At 40.0% G+C, this 13,689-nt stretch overlaps 1 protein-coding gene across 14 annotated transcripts in view; it reads left to right on the top strand.

The window, feature by feature from the left end:
- The window catches only part of msi2b (musashi RNA-binding protein 2b), a 234,831-nt gene that overhangs the window by 186,556 nt on the left and 34,586 nt on the right, over nucleotides 1-13,689 (top strand). For all 14 annotated transcript variants that reach the window (XM_075486264.1, XM_075486258.1, XM_075486262.1 and 11 more), the window contains exon 10: nucleotides 5,421-5,495. In XM_075486264.1, the coding sequence (XP_075342379.1) occupies nucleotides 5,421-5,495 (75 nt within the window). The remainder of the gene's footprint in view (nucleotides 1-5,420; nucleotides 5,496-13,689) is intronic.

The raw sequence follows: 13,689 nt of genomic DNA, 5'->3' as shown, positions 1-13,689 counted from the left end.
AATTAGGCTGCTTCAAGGTGTGCCACCAGTGGCCACTGTGGTCTATTTCTGGTCGAGTCTGGTACAGGCAGCCCCTGGGCATATAGGAGCAGACCAGCACATTAGCAGGCTAAATGAAGAGGAAAATTGGTGTAATGTCATATTAAGGATTCATCACTGTGCCCCCCTTAATGGGTAATGAAGGGGACACACATGTCAGAGAGAGATCTCATCTACAGGGACCTCAGCTGCTGGCCCACCCCTCTTCATTACCATTGAGCCCATGCCTGTGTCCCTTTTTATTTAACACTATTGCACTCTCTTCCTCCCTGCCCCCCTACTCACCCTCTATCTATCTGACTATCTATCTATCTGCCTGGTTATCTATCTTGCTATCTACTTGTCATCCGCATTCTATATGCATATAATTTGATTGTATGGCAAAACCAAATGGATAAGCCATCACTTGCTGCAAACAAAAAAACCCATCAGATTGTAAGGCACATTTTTCCCTGCAAGTAGCTTCTCCCCCTCCTTTTTGAAAGGGGTGCACACAGAGATACCACTTTGCATTTTTATCCCCACTAAATAATGTCATATTTAAAATGGTTTTGAAAGTCACTCTTAATATTAAGCCTAGTTTAGCATTATCCTTAAAATTACACAGTTACAGAGCTGTCAAACTATTTTCAGGGGGAAAAAATCAAAAGAGCGGTAAACTACTATACAGATATATATTTATACATAGTCTGTCTCCGCATATATTCATCTATTAATTTTTCTGCATAAAGTTGCTTAAACTGTCAGGGTTATTGCTGCTTGACCTTTCTTCCAGACTGATTAAACAGTTGCTGGTGGTAAAAGTGTTTATAAGTTTGGCCAAGTGCGTCTTTCAACCCTTAGTCGTTCTCGGTTCCATCTCATCTGTTAGAAGTATTTAACAAGCACAGTGAACTTTTCAGAACTTATTACAGACTAATGTGTCTTCGAAGAGGAGAGCACTCTTCCCCTCCATTGGGAGACGGCAGGCAGGAAGGCAGTGATGTGCTCATGTGAGAATATTAACAGCCAACTTGTTTGGAGACACTCTTATCTAAATGAAATTGGAACAAGGACAGCGAAACATTCCTTTATATAATTTGCATTTGGAAAAAGGGACCCTAGGCTCATTATTTAAGAAAGTGTAAGCTCCTTTTGTGCCAAATCTCATTAAAGCCACCCCTAGCTCCTTTGTTTACTGCCTCTAATCGAGGCATTTATCTTTATTGTGTTGTGCCGATGTATGTTTGCTGAAATTAATACACATTTGAGCCTGGGCGAGGTATGGGTGTACCAGATGGATAATTGATTTCAAAGTGAATCAAAACTGTTGAGCCATAAAATAGGTACATTAGCATGCATATTAATAAGGCAAATAAGAGCACTAAGAGGCTGCTACAAGGCCAGACACAATAGGAGGCTTTATTTAGTGACATGGTAGCAGAAACAACAAGTTATATCCTGCTTTTTCTTTATTTTCGTCTTTCCTCCCCCTGTCACGTTTCTGTCAGTTTGGTCATACTATGAATTCTATTGGATAATAGATCAACTTGCATTCATGTATTTCAAAGCACTGTCACTTCTTTGTGTTGCTTTCTCCTTTGATAGTCTGCACAACTGGCTGCAAACTCTGCATGTGAAACCTGTTGTAAAGCAGCGCATCACACTGAAAAACAAATGTTTTTTCCATCTCATAAAATGCTGAAATAAGGAAGAATGAGGAGCCGCGGTACCTAAGCCAACAATTTCAGTCTGGCATTTATTCTGTTTGACACTAAGACAGTATCAAACACATAATATCCAATACTTTGCTGCCTGTGATAGCTTTTCATTGTATCATATCACAGTTCTTTTCAGACCAAACAAACAATGAGGGGTTTTGTGAGAGCTATCCATCTGTAGCTTCCTAGTGATGACTTCTCATCAGCAGATGATGAGAACTGTTATTTTTTTCTGCCGTAGCCTCTGTCCCACTTCACCCGAACCAGGTTAAGGTTCCCCTCATCGCCTCTCAGAGCTGAATTTCGTTTTGTCTGCGAGAGAGGGTCTGGCTGAGGCATTTTCCCATTGGGTCAGGAATAAATTGAACTTTTTCATGGACAGCAAACACTGATTAGATATTTATGACCAAGGTCAACCTTTCTGATTCCAGCTGGCACAGGCTGTGAAGCATACAGAACAGAGTATCGACACACATGATCACACTCAGACATGCACATCGCACACATGCACGCTCAAGAATACGCATGCATGCAAAATATATTTCGACACCTTCATGTTGCAAATACATGCATACGAGTGCATACGTATATGTCATGTCTGGACTGACTGTATAAACAAGGAGCTACATACTGAACTTATCCAGCTCCAGTTCAGACATGAGAATATTTGCCATAGTAGGGAATGTGTTTTCTGTCATAAAGCAGTGTGAAGGTTTTTTTGTTAAATTATACCATCTGAGTGATCTTGGCTAAACTTGCTGGAAATGGTAAAATGTTGACTCATCGGTTGAAGAGCTAAAGAAAGCATTTGGCATTTTTAAGAACATGCTGAATGTCCCGAAAAGAGTAATAGTCGGTGAGATTGGAAGTCGTAGTGAAGTGCGTGAGGGAGTATAAAATGTTGACACCTGACTGAATCACTTTAAATGTGTGGAATTACGGTAAGAAAATGTTTAAAAAGCAAAGAATTGCCATTTAATGGCAAAAAGGGAAAGTAGAAAGTTAGTTCAAAGTAGAGATTTAGTAAAGAGGTGAGAAATAAAATGTGTGAATGAACACAATCCAACACTTAGAGGTGAAAGGGTTGGTGCATTTATGTGTTGGAATATGTCTTGGTATGTGTGTGTGTGTGTTTGTGATTTTATTTGTGTGAATGTACTTGCTGTACAATATTCATCAGGTCAGAAAGGAGGAATCTCCCAAACTCGTGCTTTCCAAATGGTGGCCCCCACATGTTTTTTTGAGGGCTCAGAATAAGGTGGGGGGGGTCTGTGTGTGTATCTTGGTGCATGTCTGCATGTGTTGTTGTTTTTTTTTACATGTGATCTATTTGTTGTGGTACATATGTGTTGGTCTGGATGTGTGGTCCATTATTTGTGTTTGTATTATCTAAAACAAGATACAGAAACCAGAGCAGCATATTTATCTTTAACCCCGCCCACACCCTTTCACCTAAGCGCTCTTTGTTCTGGCCCAGGAAAGAGTTGGTGCTACTGCTGGACTGGAACCCCTTTAGTGGAACCCCCACCCCCTGTTAATCTGTTGCTATGGTGATGGTAGATGAAACACTCTATCTTACACAAGCTGAAAATGTCCTTACATCTTTTTTTAGGAACAACAGGGCTTTGCTGAACATATTGAAGTGCAATTTATGTTTCTCCTCGAAAGGTTGACATGACATCCAATTCGGACAGGTTTCTAGGACAGGAAGTTTAAAGCTGATGACTAAGACAGTCACATTGTTTGAGAGAGGACAGATTTTCCTATGTTTTGGTGCTTAAATTGATGCCTTTAGTGTAAATATTGTGGACACGGCAGCTGAAAACCCTCTTCACTCAAACTCCGTTCTGATAAGGTTAAAAGATGATGTGATGGACCACATTACACCATTCCCAACATATTTAAAATGTGATTAAATCCCAACACTTTTGTCGAAAGGGTTTGAGCTGGCACTGTGTACATTTGCTCTGCAAAAATTAATATGAAGCTATTTAGATGGTAATATGACTGCACCCACTTTATCAGGCTGGTACTCAGCTAATGAGAAATGAAAACAGATAAGCCTAAACAAGGTTTCAAAGATCAGTTTCCGAGGTGAAGCCTGCGCACAGCGAAGACACAGTTACCGAGGCTGGCTCCTGTGATTCATTCCTAGCCTGGAGGACTTCATCTTACTCTGTAATTTACTGCAGACTTATGGTTAAAAGTGATAATAGCTTGAGGAAAACAGATAAAGACTCAAACATATACTATAATTAGAGGGTTAATTATGTTTGTATTAACTTTGATGATGCTCCAATTCTCATGGACTTCCACTCAGGTTGAATAACTCAGCCATGTGCTGCTCTCAGTTGTTATGTTCTGCCTGCACTCCACTTGCTAGCTGCCCACTCCCTAACACCCCATTTCTCAATATGTTGCCCACAGCTGCTTTTGTCTGAAAACTGTCCAGCTAATTAACTGGTGGGTCTGTGTTAGTAATAGGAATCATGACAGCAGATGAACAATACATCTGCTACTCTTAGATTTTTCTAATGACTATGGATCCTCTTTTGGCCTCATTGAAACTCTTCATCCACTCAGGGAATTTTCAACTAAAACATTGACTTTGGTTTACAGATGACACTGTCAGCACGTTTTCTTACTCTTACTCGTCTTAATTGTCGGAACCTAATCCTCGGTTTCTAATTATCAGTCTTTAGATTATTGCGCTTCCCCAGCTACTGTGTATGTGGGATGACCGAAATGTCAAAATAAAAAACTTTCTTTTGTTAAGGAAATACGACTCTGTTATTAATGTTAATACATGGCACAATAAAAATGCCTGAGAAATACAAGTTAACAAAGGAGGGAAAACGAGCTTGACACTTAGAATTCAAGAGCTGCAATATTTTTGCTTTGGTTTCCAACCATGTTTCAAATCTGACTCCAGCTTTCAGCACACAGCCATAAAGAATAAAGCAAAAATGTACATGAAGATGGGACTCTATGAGTATGAAAACTCCCAAGATCCTGTTGATTTACCTCTCTGAGCCTCTGCTCAGCTTTCACGAATGTGTTAAAGTGAGACAAGTTGATCGATTTGTCGGATTTTAAATCATCATATCTTCCTCTCTTGAAAGAGTAATTTTTACAACGTGGGCTTTAGTTTTTATAGTTGTGGCCATTATTCTTGTAAGTTATAAAAACCTTTTACTGACTGAATTAATCACTGAGATCTCTGACAGCAATCCTGAAACAAAGATTAGAGGTTAATGCAATTGTGAAAGCTGACCATTGATTTAGGACGGTACTTGTTGTTAAGCTCTGCACACGGGGAATCTTTCTCACGTAACAATCGCCATTAGGAGGTGTAAATGCTTGTTGCTTCTTTATTAGGTTTGGAAAGTACAAATAAATCTAAAAATGTGATGCTCTTTGTTTCTTTAGGATTGTATTTAACGTGGATGCTGGAGTTTAATAGCTGATGGGTAACACGAGAGCTTGTTTGGCATAATGAGAATAGTTTATTAAGACTTCAAAAGCTACCCCGTGAAGATAGTTTCCTTTTATAAGTAGATTTAGAAGGAACAAAATCACAATATCTATGTGTTTATTTCAGCTGTATTGGTATCTTATTTAGAATATCCATTACTTTTAGATCTCTTGTCAACCACTTTTAATCTTTTCTCTTTATCCAAGGTTACCCTAATATTGTGGCAACGTACGGCCGCGGATACACTGGATTCGCACCCAGCTACAGCTACCAGTTCCCTGGTGAGTTAAAGACTTTATTAAAATTTGTGTTGATTTTTGCTCTGTACTTTCAAGCAGCACAATCAGACACACATGCAGAAACACACACACACTTCAGTCCACATGCACAAATGTTAATCTACATACACGTCAGTCACCAAATAATCTGCCTGCTTATGAGAATGCTACGTGTTGGGATTTCTCAAACGAGGGTTTGAAAGCTGACATATAGTGAAGTAAATTGCTCACTCTGTTTCATCCTCCCCTCCAACACGACCATGACCAAATGTCTGAAATGGTGGAAGTTCTTCGTCTTCAGTGGCCCAATGTATGCAAATTCATCTGTGGAGAGGTGGAAAAATAAGCAGCTCTTTGTGTAGGCAGATTTTTAAATGTGGTTTCTTATAATGGAAAATAAAGTCATTTTCTGCGTTAAAAGTGTTGACTCAGAGTGCTGGGCACTTTGATGAAAGTCCAAATGGGAGGCGTGCAGTCTGGAGGTGAGCAGCTGTACCTACGTGCTGCATGTGGCTCCGCGGTTCTTCACTTAGACAGGCATCCTGTCAATTTCATGCTTTATTTAGGCACCTTACTCTTACTTTGTTTGCCATGCCAGACATCATTCCTTCCACTGATAAGACGAAATGGAAAATATCTGACAGAAGCTGAGATCTCTGTAATATCTTTGTGAAATAGATTCAGAAATGGTAAGACAGGGGTTCCAGCTGTGACCACCTGCAGATCAGGCATATGCTAGTTTTATACTTGACCTCGACGTTATGTGACAGAAGAGGAAGAATACCACCCACAATACTTGTCAATGCAGACCCAAACAAGAGGCATAAAAGAGGGATCTCTCCTTTAAAAATACTGTGATTTAGTCGTATAATTTGGCTACATTTTCATAACAAACTGAAATGTAGATCAGGTTAGCGATCAGAAGTATCGTCTTTGTGTACTGTATGCGTCTTAAATGAGATTTAATACTTGGCCACATGTGTATTTATCAGCCCTTCATGCAGTAATCCATAGAAACATCCAAACATTTATGAATTAAATCAACTAAACGAGAGACGAGGGATTAATAAGGACAAGGAGAGATGAATATTTATTCAGTATAAGTGACTCTAGTTAAACATGGATTTTTAAAATGTTGGCTGTTTACAACTAATTAAGGGATATCACCTTCCCTGAGGCTGAATGTATGATTCTGTCCATGTTAAAGTCAATTTAAAGAGTTTGATAAAGCTGAATGATTAAAACAGCCTCCTCGGGGCTCGCTCAACTCTTGACAGGTAATTGGAAATTTTAATGTATGAATCAAATTCCTTGTCTAAATTAAATAACCTCAGGCCAAATATTGACTAGTGTCTTTCCTCTGGAAGATGTGGAAAGCATCCTCAATTTGAGATCAAAAGCTTTCTCTCACTGTACACAGCCTCGCTGAAACACTCCTATAAATAAATGGAGCTGGGACCAAGCAGGCGAGATCCAAGAGGCATAAATTGTGTGCTGCCTTTCAAAGCTTTTTTACACCCAGTAAACCTCAGGGGCCCACTGTTAACAGAAAAAAAAAGTGGTTAGGCAATTGTTCAATTGTCAAGATAAAACAGTGATAAAACATTGATCAGTGATGAAACACTGAATTAAGTACAAAAACTCAATAAAACCTTTACAGAGAAAGAGAAATCAAAGCTGACACCTCTGCAGCTGAAAGAGAGTTCAAGTGTACACAACACAGCCTAAAACAAAGAAATGTGCACGTTCTCTGGGTATAAAGCTGCATTCAGTACAGTCTGTTAGAGAAAACGGATCATAAACAGAAAATGAAACTGCCAGTTTGCTCAACATTGATCAGAAAATGTATTTGATGTCTATCACATGCAATCTGTTTGTGTCTGTCTTTGTTGGCCATAAGTGTGTGCAGAAGGATGCTATAACACGGGCATTATGGCAGTTTAATGCACTTCCAGGCTTCTGCATATTAATGATAAAGTAAAATATGGCCTACTACTACTACCTTTTAAAGATTATTCAAATCTTGAAAAAGGGAATGATATAATCTACAGTTTTTCTATTGCATACTGTGACTTTCATATTCTAAGCATATGTTTGTCCCACTTCTTAGCTTTCAGAGTGTGAATTGATTAAGATGCCTTCTTTGATTTTTGGGCACTTCTAAGCTCTGTTTTATATGCACTGTTGCAAATTACACAGTGTGACCTTGTGCCTGCATAATTTAAGCATACTGCCTGAACTTCACTTTGATTTAAACTTAATTCCACAGACGTCACCGTCTGCTGCATGTTTAGTGACAATCAAGAAAACAGCAATATTTGCAATTACCTCTGAATTACAAATGGCAAAGAGGTGCAGCGAAGAACAAGCATTTTTTGTGTTATTCTAAATTGTGGATAAATTACTTATAAACCCATTTCCACTGCTTGGCGCTGACTTGTTTGTTGGTTGTTCGGTTGAAAGACTCGCAGCAGTCGTCTCTGATTGATCCCGTCATGACAAAACTCTCAGCTGGTGTTTATGCTCCCTCTGGACTTTAATGACAGCTTTTTGGTGTCGTCAGTGTCAAATGCAGGAGGAAGGAAGTGTAACGTTGCGATATGCGAGTCTTGTGTTGTTATGTGAATGTAAACATCACCACTGTTCAAGATGCCAAGATTAAAAACTCCTAAGTTCTCTCAGAAGAAAAACTCAAAATCCTAAACACTCTTAATCACCGGTTTCACTCACCTCCAGTGTTTTGGATCTCAGAATCAGTGCGAGGTTTGTACTTTATTTTAGCCAAGACCTGTACAGATGTTGCACCATTACAGCCATCAGCTGGGTGCAGTCATGCACTGGCTGCCATAAGAGATACACCAACAACATTTCAAGTAGCACCGTTACACTATCAGCTTTAGAGTTGTGTCATAATGGTAATTATCTAAATATAGTAATTAGTATCACTTCATGCACACATGCCAGTCACCTACCTTGACTCAGTTTTTAGCCTTTAAATGCACACACAGCTGTCACTGAACCGTGCTCCCTATAGAAGAAGCAAACGTGGCCCACTGAGTTTGGCTTTACCCTGTTGCCATCCTGGTGTGTTTTTGGAGCAAGAGAGTGAGGCAGGTGATTCGAAATGAAAATATCCATTAAAGCTTAATAGCTACATGATAAAATAATCATTTTCAATATGACAGCCAGAAAAAGTGACCAGGAGGGGTGATTTTATCTGAGGATACTGAAATGTGTTGTTTTATTATTTAATGAGCAAAGCTGACACTTTTTGAATGGGAATCTATTGGAGGCAGAAATGATTTGGAGTCGGCTCCTAGAGGCCATTTGTGGTATAGCTCTTCCTCCTCTGATTCTCTTTGATTCAAACCTATTGGTTACATCCATCTCTTTTGTGCAGTCTACGCTGTAAACCCCAAGCTTTACAATTATTGTGCACCCCAGCGGTTGTTACTGTAAAATGACATAAAACCACTTTAAACTGACAGAACATTTTCTCAGACAAATGATGTTATTAATATGTAACATCTAATTATTGTGGTAATACAACCTAAACTGAAATATATTGTTCTGACCAAAATCTAATCAGACAATGCGATCGGGGTTCAAATAACTTCATAGTTCTACCGTTTTGCATCCTTTGTTGTCCTGCTCTGCTCTTGTAAAATCCTGATTTCATAACTGAAGCATCTTCTGAGAAAAATCACCACTTAAGTCATTTAAAGACGACATCTGTGCAGGCTACACTTACATGCGTGACAATTAGATCCTGCAAAGAAAGTGTCTTTACCATTTACTCACACAGTCCACAGCTTTGTGGCGTCAGACACACTTAATAACCCCAATGATAACTCTATTCCCCTCATGTGCATGCATACTGACCAAGGACAGTGGTCCAGTTAAAAGGCCATTTCAAACTGTAGTCAACTGTGCTGAGTGAGTTGCTCACAGCTGCCACATTATTCTAAAAAAAACTATAACATAGCCTTCTCTGTGGAAAAATGTTAAACACAGTTCTGCTCGTCCTTGTTTAGCAGCAGGGGAAGGAATCAAAGTAAAGTATAGGTTCAAGAATACTGCAGCCATACTGAGCTCGACTTAAATCATTAGACCTCGGAGCTAACATGTACTTGACTACAAAATTAAAATGAGGTACAAAAGGCTTTCTCCTCCATTCTGTCAGAGATTAAAGAGCGCACGATTGCCCAGATGTTATGCAATTAAAACCATTTGGAAAATGAGGAATTTTAGATGGCTTGAAAAGCATAAAATTCTGCAGTTTGGTTTAAAATACTTGCCTCCTGTTGAACAGGTTTTAGATGTATGCGTCCTGTTTTAAGACTGTAAGAAGAAACCAGCCCTCATTTTCCTCACGTATTTCTGTTATGGCATCTGACTTTTTATTTAATCTCAGTGGAGATTACAAAATACATCATGATTACCTGCGGAGAGCAAATTTACAGTATGGAAATAATTATATCATAACAGTAGGACGCCATTTTTTTTTTCCAATTTTGGAGCAGAAATCACAGCTGTGAGTATAGTTAGAAACGGGCAAAGCAGGAGCCGACAAGGCATAAGGGACATTACTGTACATTATTCTCATTTTTATGCAACAGTCTAATTAGCATTACCTCGCTGATAAATGCATTATTGTATTATTCAGCTTGTAGTGCCCTGGGGAACAATCCCCTAAGATGTGCTGCGTTTCAACCATGTGTCTATTTTGGAATACTCCACTTGATGAAGGGAGTTGAAGTCACATTCATGGTAATATACAGTTTGATCACGACCGTACAGTAAATTGAACAGTTGTTTGCTCGTCTTAGATTACCTTAGACTAAGACGGGATACAGTGAAAGATCTTGTGTGCACTGTGCATAATAAAAATGCAAATGCCAGACGGAAAATGGTTTAGCAATAAGTGCAAGTTAAGCATATGCACTGTAGTTTATGTACATTGTCTTTTCTGCCAGCAGTGGCACCAAATAAAGCAGAAGAAATATGAAGAGGTTTAAGAATGGTAGCACACTCTATTGTGAATATGCTGTATGCATGAATAAAAAGCCTGTCTGAGGAAAAAGTAATTAGAAAAGAAAATGTAGTGTGTATATGTGCATTATGCAAGTGAATAAGCTGTAGAAGTGAACATGAAAAGCAGGGATACACCCTCATACATTCATATTGTACTTTCCATTGTTAACCGGTCCTGTATCAGTTCCTTTTATTCCTCGTACATGAGAGCACAATTGAATGTGCACATGCAGAAATATGGTATTCATAAAAAGACTGAGATTCTGTGTTTGCAGAGAAAAGGCGGAGGTAGAGAGACTTTACCGGGAGCTTCTCTCCACTCTCCCGTCTTCCTGTGCGACTCGCTGCCTCCACAGCCGTGCCCTCGGAGCCTCCCCTGGCATAAATGACCATTATGGCTCCATTAGGGCTGCTACTAGGAGGTCATTAAGCTACTCTGAAAAACCAGGGATGAAGATGTTAGTGGGGTCCCATCAGGGCAGAAGCACAGATTGAGTGAGTGAAAGACAAAACACTAAGTCATCCACCTACTTCAGATGTCTTGACAGACAAACAGCTATTCAGCTCCGGTGAGTCAGCCTCTTAAGAAGTAAAAGAACAGAGGCGCGGATAATTAGGGAGGAGAGAGGGCAAGGGTAAGAGCAGCAAGAGTGTAATGTGGACAGAGCGGTGGGTAATTCTGGGTTACTGGTTACCTTAACACGGAATCTCCAAAATATCCAAGAAAATATTGCCTGTTGTTTATCGTCCTCACAACACAATGTACTGCCCAGCCTTTGTTGTTGCTGTGTTGTACAGTACGGTGCAAATATCTTTAGACACCCCTAATGTCTTTATATATCGGCAGGAAAACAGGAAATTGGTGCCAAAGTTTATTGAAACAGGGGTTATGAGGCAAAATCGCATCCTGAAAATAAATAATATATACAGTTTAGATTTGGTTCTTTGCTAAGTTATCAGTTGTGTGTGGATTCATCTCATGAGTTAGATGCATATTAATGTCAGTGTTACGTGGCTTAACTAATAAAGAACAAGGACTGGACTGAAAATGAGTGGAAAAGCAGATAATGTCCAAAGAAAAACTTTGAAAGACCTTCAGAGAATCTAGAGTGCTGTTGGTGAAGACCACTTTAAATCATTTTCAAGAAGCTCCAGCTCTTTGGAGGTCAAATTTAAAGAAATGAGGAGTGTCTTAAGGATTGCAGTTAATGGATTGGTTTTCCATCTGTTTCCCTCCGCTTGTTGCCATATTTCTTTGTCAGATCTCATTCTCTGGGAATTCTGAGTGAAATAGCACCGCAGTGGCCTTCATCCCTATGCATTCAGTATCTTCATCGACATCAACCAACCATGCCTGAGACACAACAGCACACTCCATCTTATCCAACTGATAGAAAACATTATTTCAAAAGACTTAAAACAGGGTGAAGTTGATTTCTCTTTCAGTGTGAAAATAAACAGAAGTCCGCCCAGTAGGTGCTTCTGGATTCCACTGTGTCTGTTGCTACTCAATATAAGACAGTTGCAGGTGCCCTGACCATGGAAATAAAGTGTTTACCGACCACCATATGTTTGTCTTTTTTAAGCTCTTTGAACCTCCTCTTGCTTATGTTTGTTTGATTCAAAAGTATATTCAGAGAACTAAAATATTTTTTTCTGAGGAAAAAATCTAATAAAAATATGATCCACGTCAGCCCACAGAGAAAGAAATGTGCTCTTTACAGCTGTAACAGTGATAAGAAAGCTGCCGACCTGTTGGCCTTTCTTTCATTGTAGGAGAAGTAAACAAAGGCACAAGTGGCAGCTGCCCTCTCAGCAGGAGGCATACATGCAAGGAGAAACGCTGACCTGTGCAATTGAGATAATAGTGGCTACCTCTGAGGGGTGAATGCCCCTATAAACTGGAGCAGATCCAACCAAGCATATAATAAATGCACCAGAGGTCACACTCGGGCATTGGCCTGAAATACCAGCTAGCCTCCTGGAGCTTAGTAACTCTCTGCTGCTAGGAGATGGAAAGATATTGAGATGGATGATATACTAGCTGTGAACCTCTGAAGTGCGTGGAAAAGCCTGGGAGTGAAGAGGTAAGATGGCTTTTTGGTGATAGGGTTGCATCTTGTGTATCCTGAAAATCAATGAGGTCTTATTGGATTTAGGTTGCTTTTTGCTCTGTGTTTTTGCCTCATCCCTGGATTTCAATTTGTCGTAGAATATATTTTAAGTCCCATGCCTGAAGATGTCCTGAAAGAGAAAGTCGGGTTCATCAAACCTGATTTGAAAATATAGTAGCCATTATGTCACTGTTGAACCCAGTTTGCCTGTTATTTAAAATGTGAGAAAACTTTCTGTGCAATAAAACTCTCTTCTTGTTAGCTATAACTAATTACTTTGGGAGTGGATGATGATGTGGGTTGGGACATCGTCATGTGCATAGTCATTATCAGCAGATCTAAACCCCTTAAAGTGTTCAGACATCTTGTGGTTTCCATTCAGTACACATCTTGGCTACAGTAGCGGAGCAGGTGGAAAGAATCGCTGGCCTGAGGCTGATGTGGAGCTTACCTGAATCATGGGTGCGTGCAACATTGTCCTCCATAAGATTGATCCCAAAATTGGTGTCTTTATGGCACTCCGGAGACGTTGGCACACACTGCACTCTATCAGTAGAGCAGGTTTCTATTGATCTCAAGTTGCACAGCAGATTGTTCCCTGGATCTTGTGACCATTTCTCTGCACGCTGGGTGAGCTGTGACCCCAGCAAGTGGTCCCACAGGCCAGAGTGAGTGCTACAGGGCTGGAAGCAGATGGCCCTCCTGATGCCACACTGACTCACAGATTGTCTTTAATTGCCAAGGCTGATCATTAGCCCAATGGGTCTGTGGAGGCCGGGCCACTCCATGAGTCGCAGGCCTTAAAATAGGGCCTGACGATGAGCATCGTGATCTCACACACTTAAACTACCATGCACATCGCATCTTGCCCTCATGCATTAGGACACTCAGACACACAGAGACATAAAACTGACAAAATCAAAGGCTCTTCAAGACTGCATGTAAAAGGCAAAGAAGATAGAGGTACTACCAGGGACCTCTCTCTGCTCTCCTGTCTACTCCTCTGACTCACTGTCTCCATCGCAATGCTGACTGCACACACACATATA

Source organism: Odontesthes bonariensis, chromosome 16, assembly GCF_027942865.1.
Source record: "Odontesthes bonariensis isolate fOdoBon6 chromosome 16, fOdoBon6.hap1, whole genome shotgun sequence".
Lineage (NCBI taxonomy): Eukaryota > Metazoa > Chordata > Actinopteri > Atheriniformes > Atherinopsidae > Odontesthes > Odontesthes bonariensis.
Note: the sequence above shows the minus strand (reverse complement) of the source record. Positions and strands in the feature narration are given on the sequence as shown.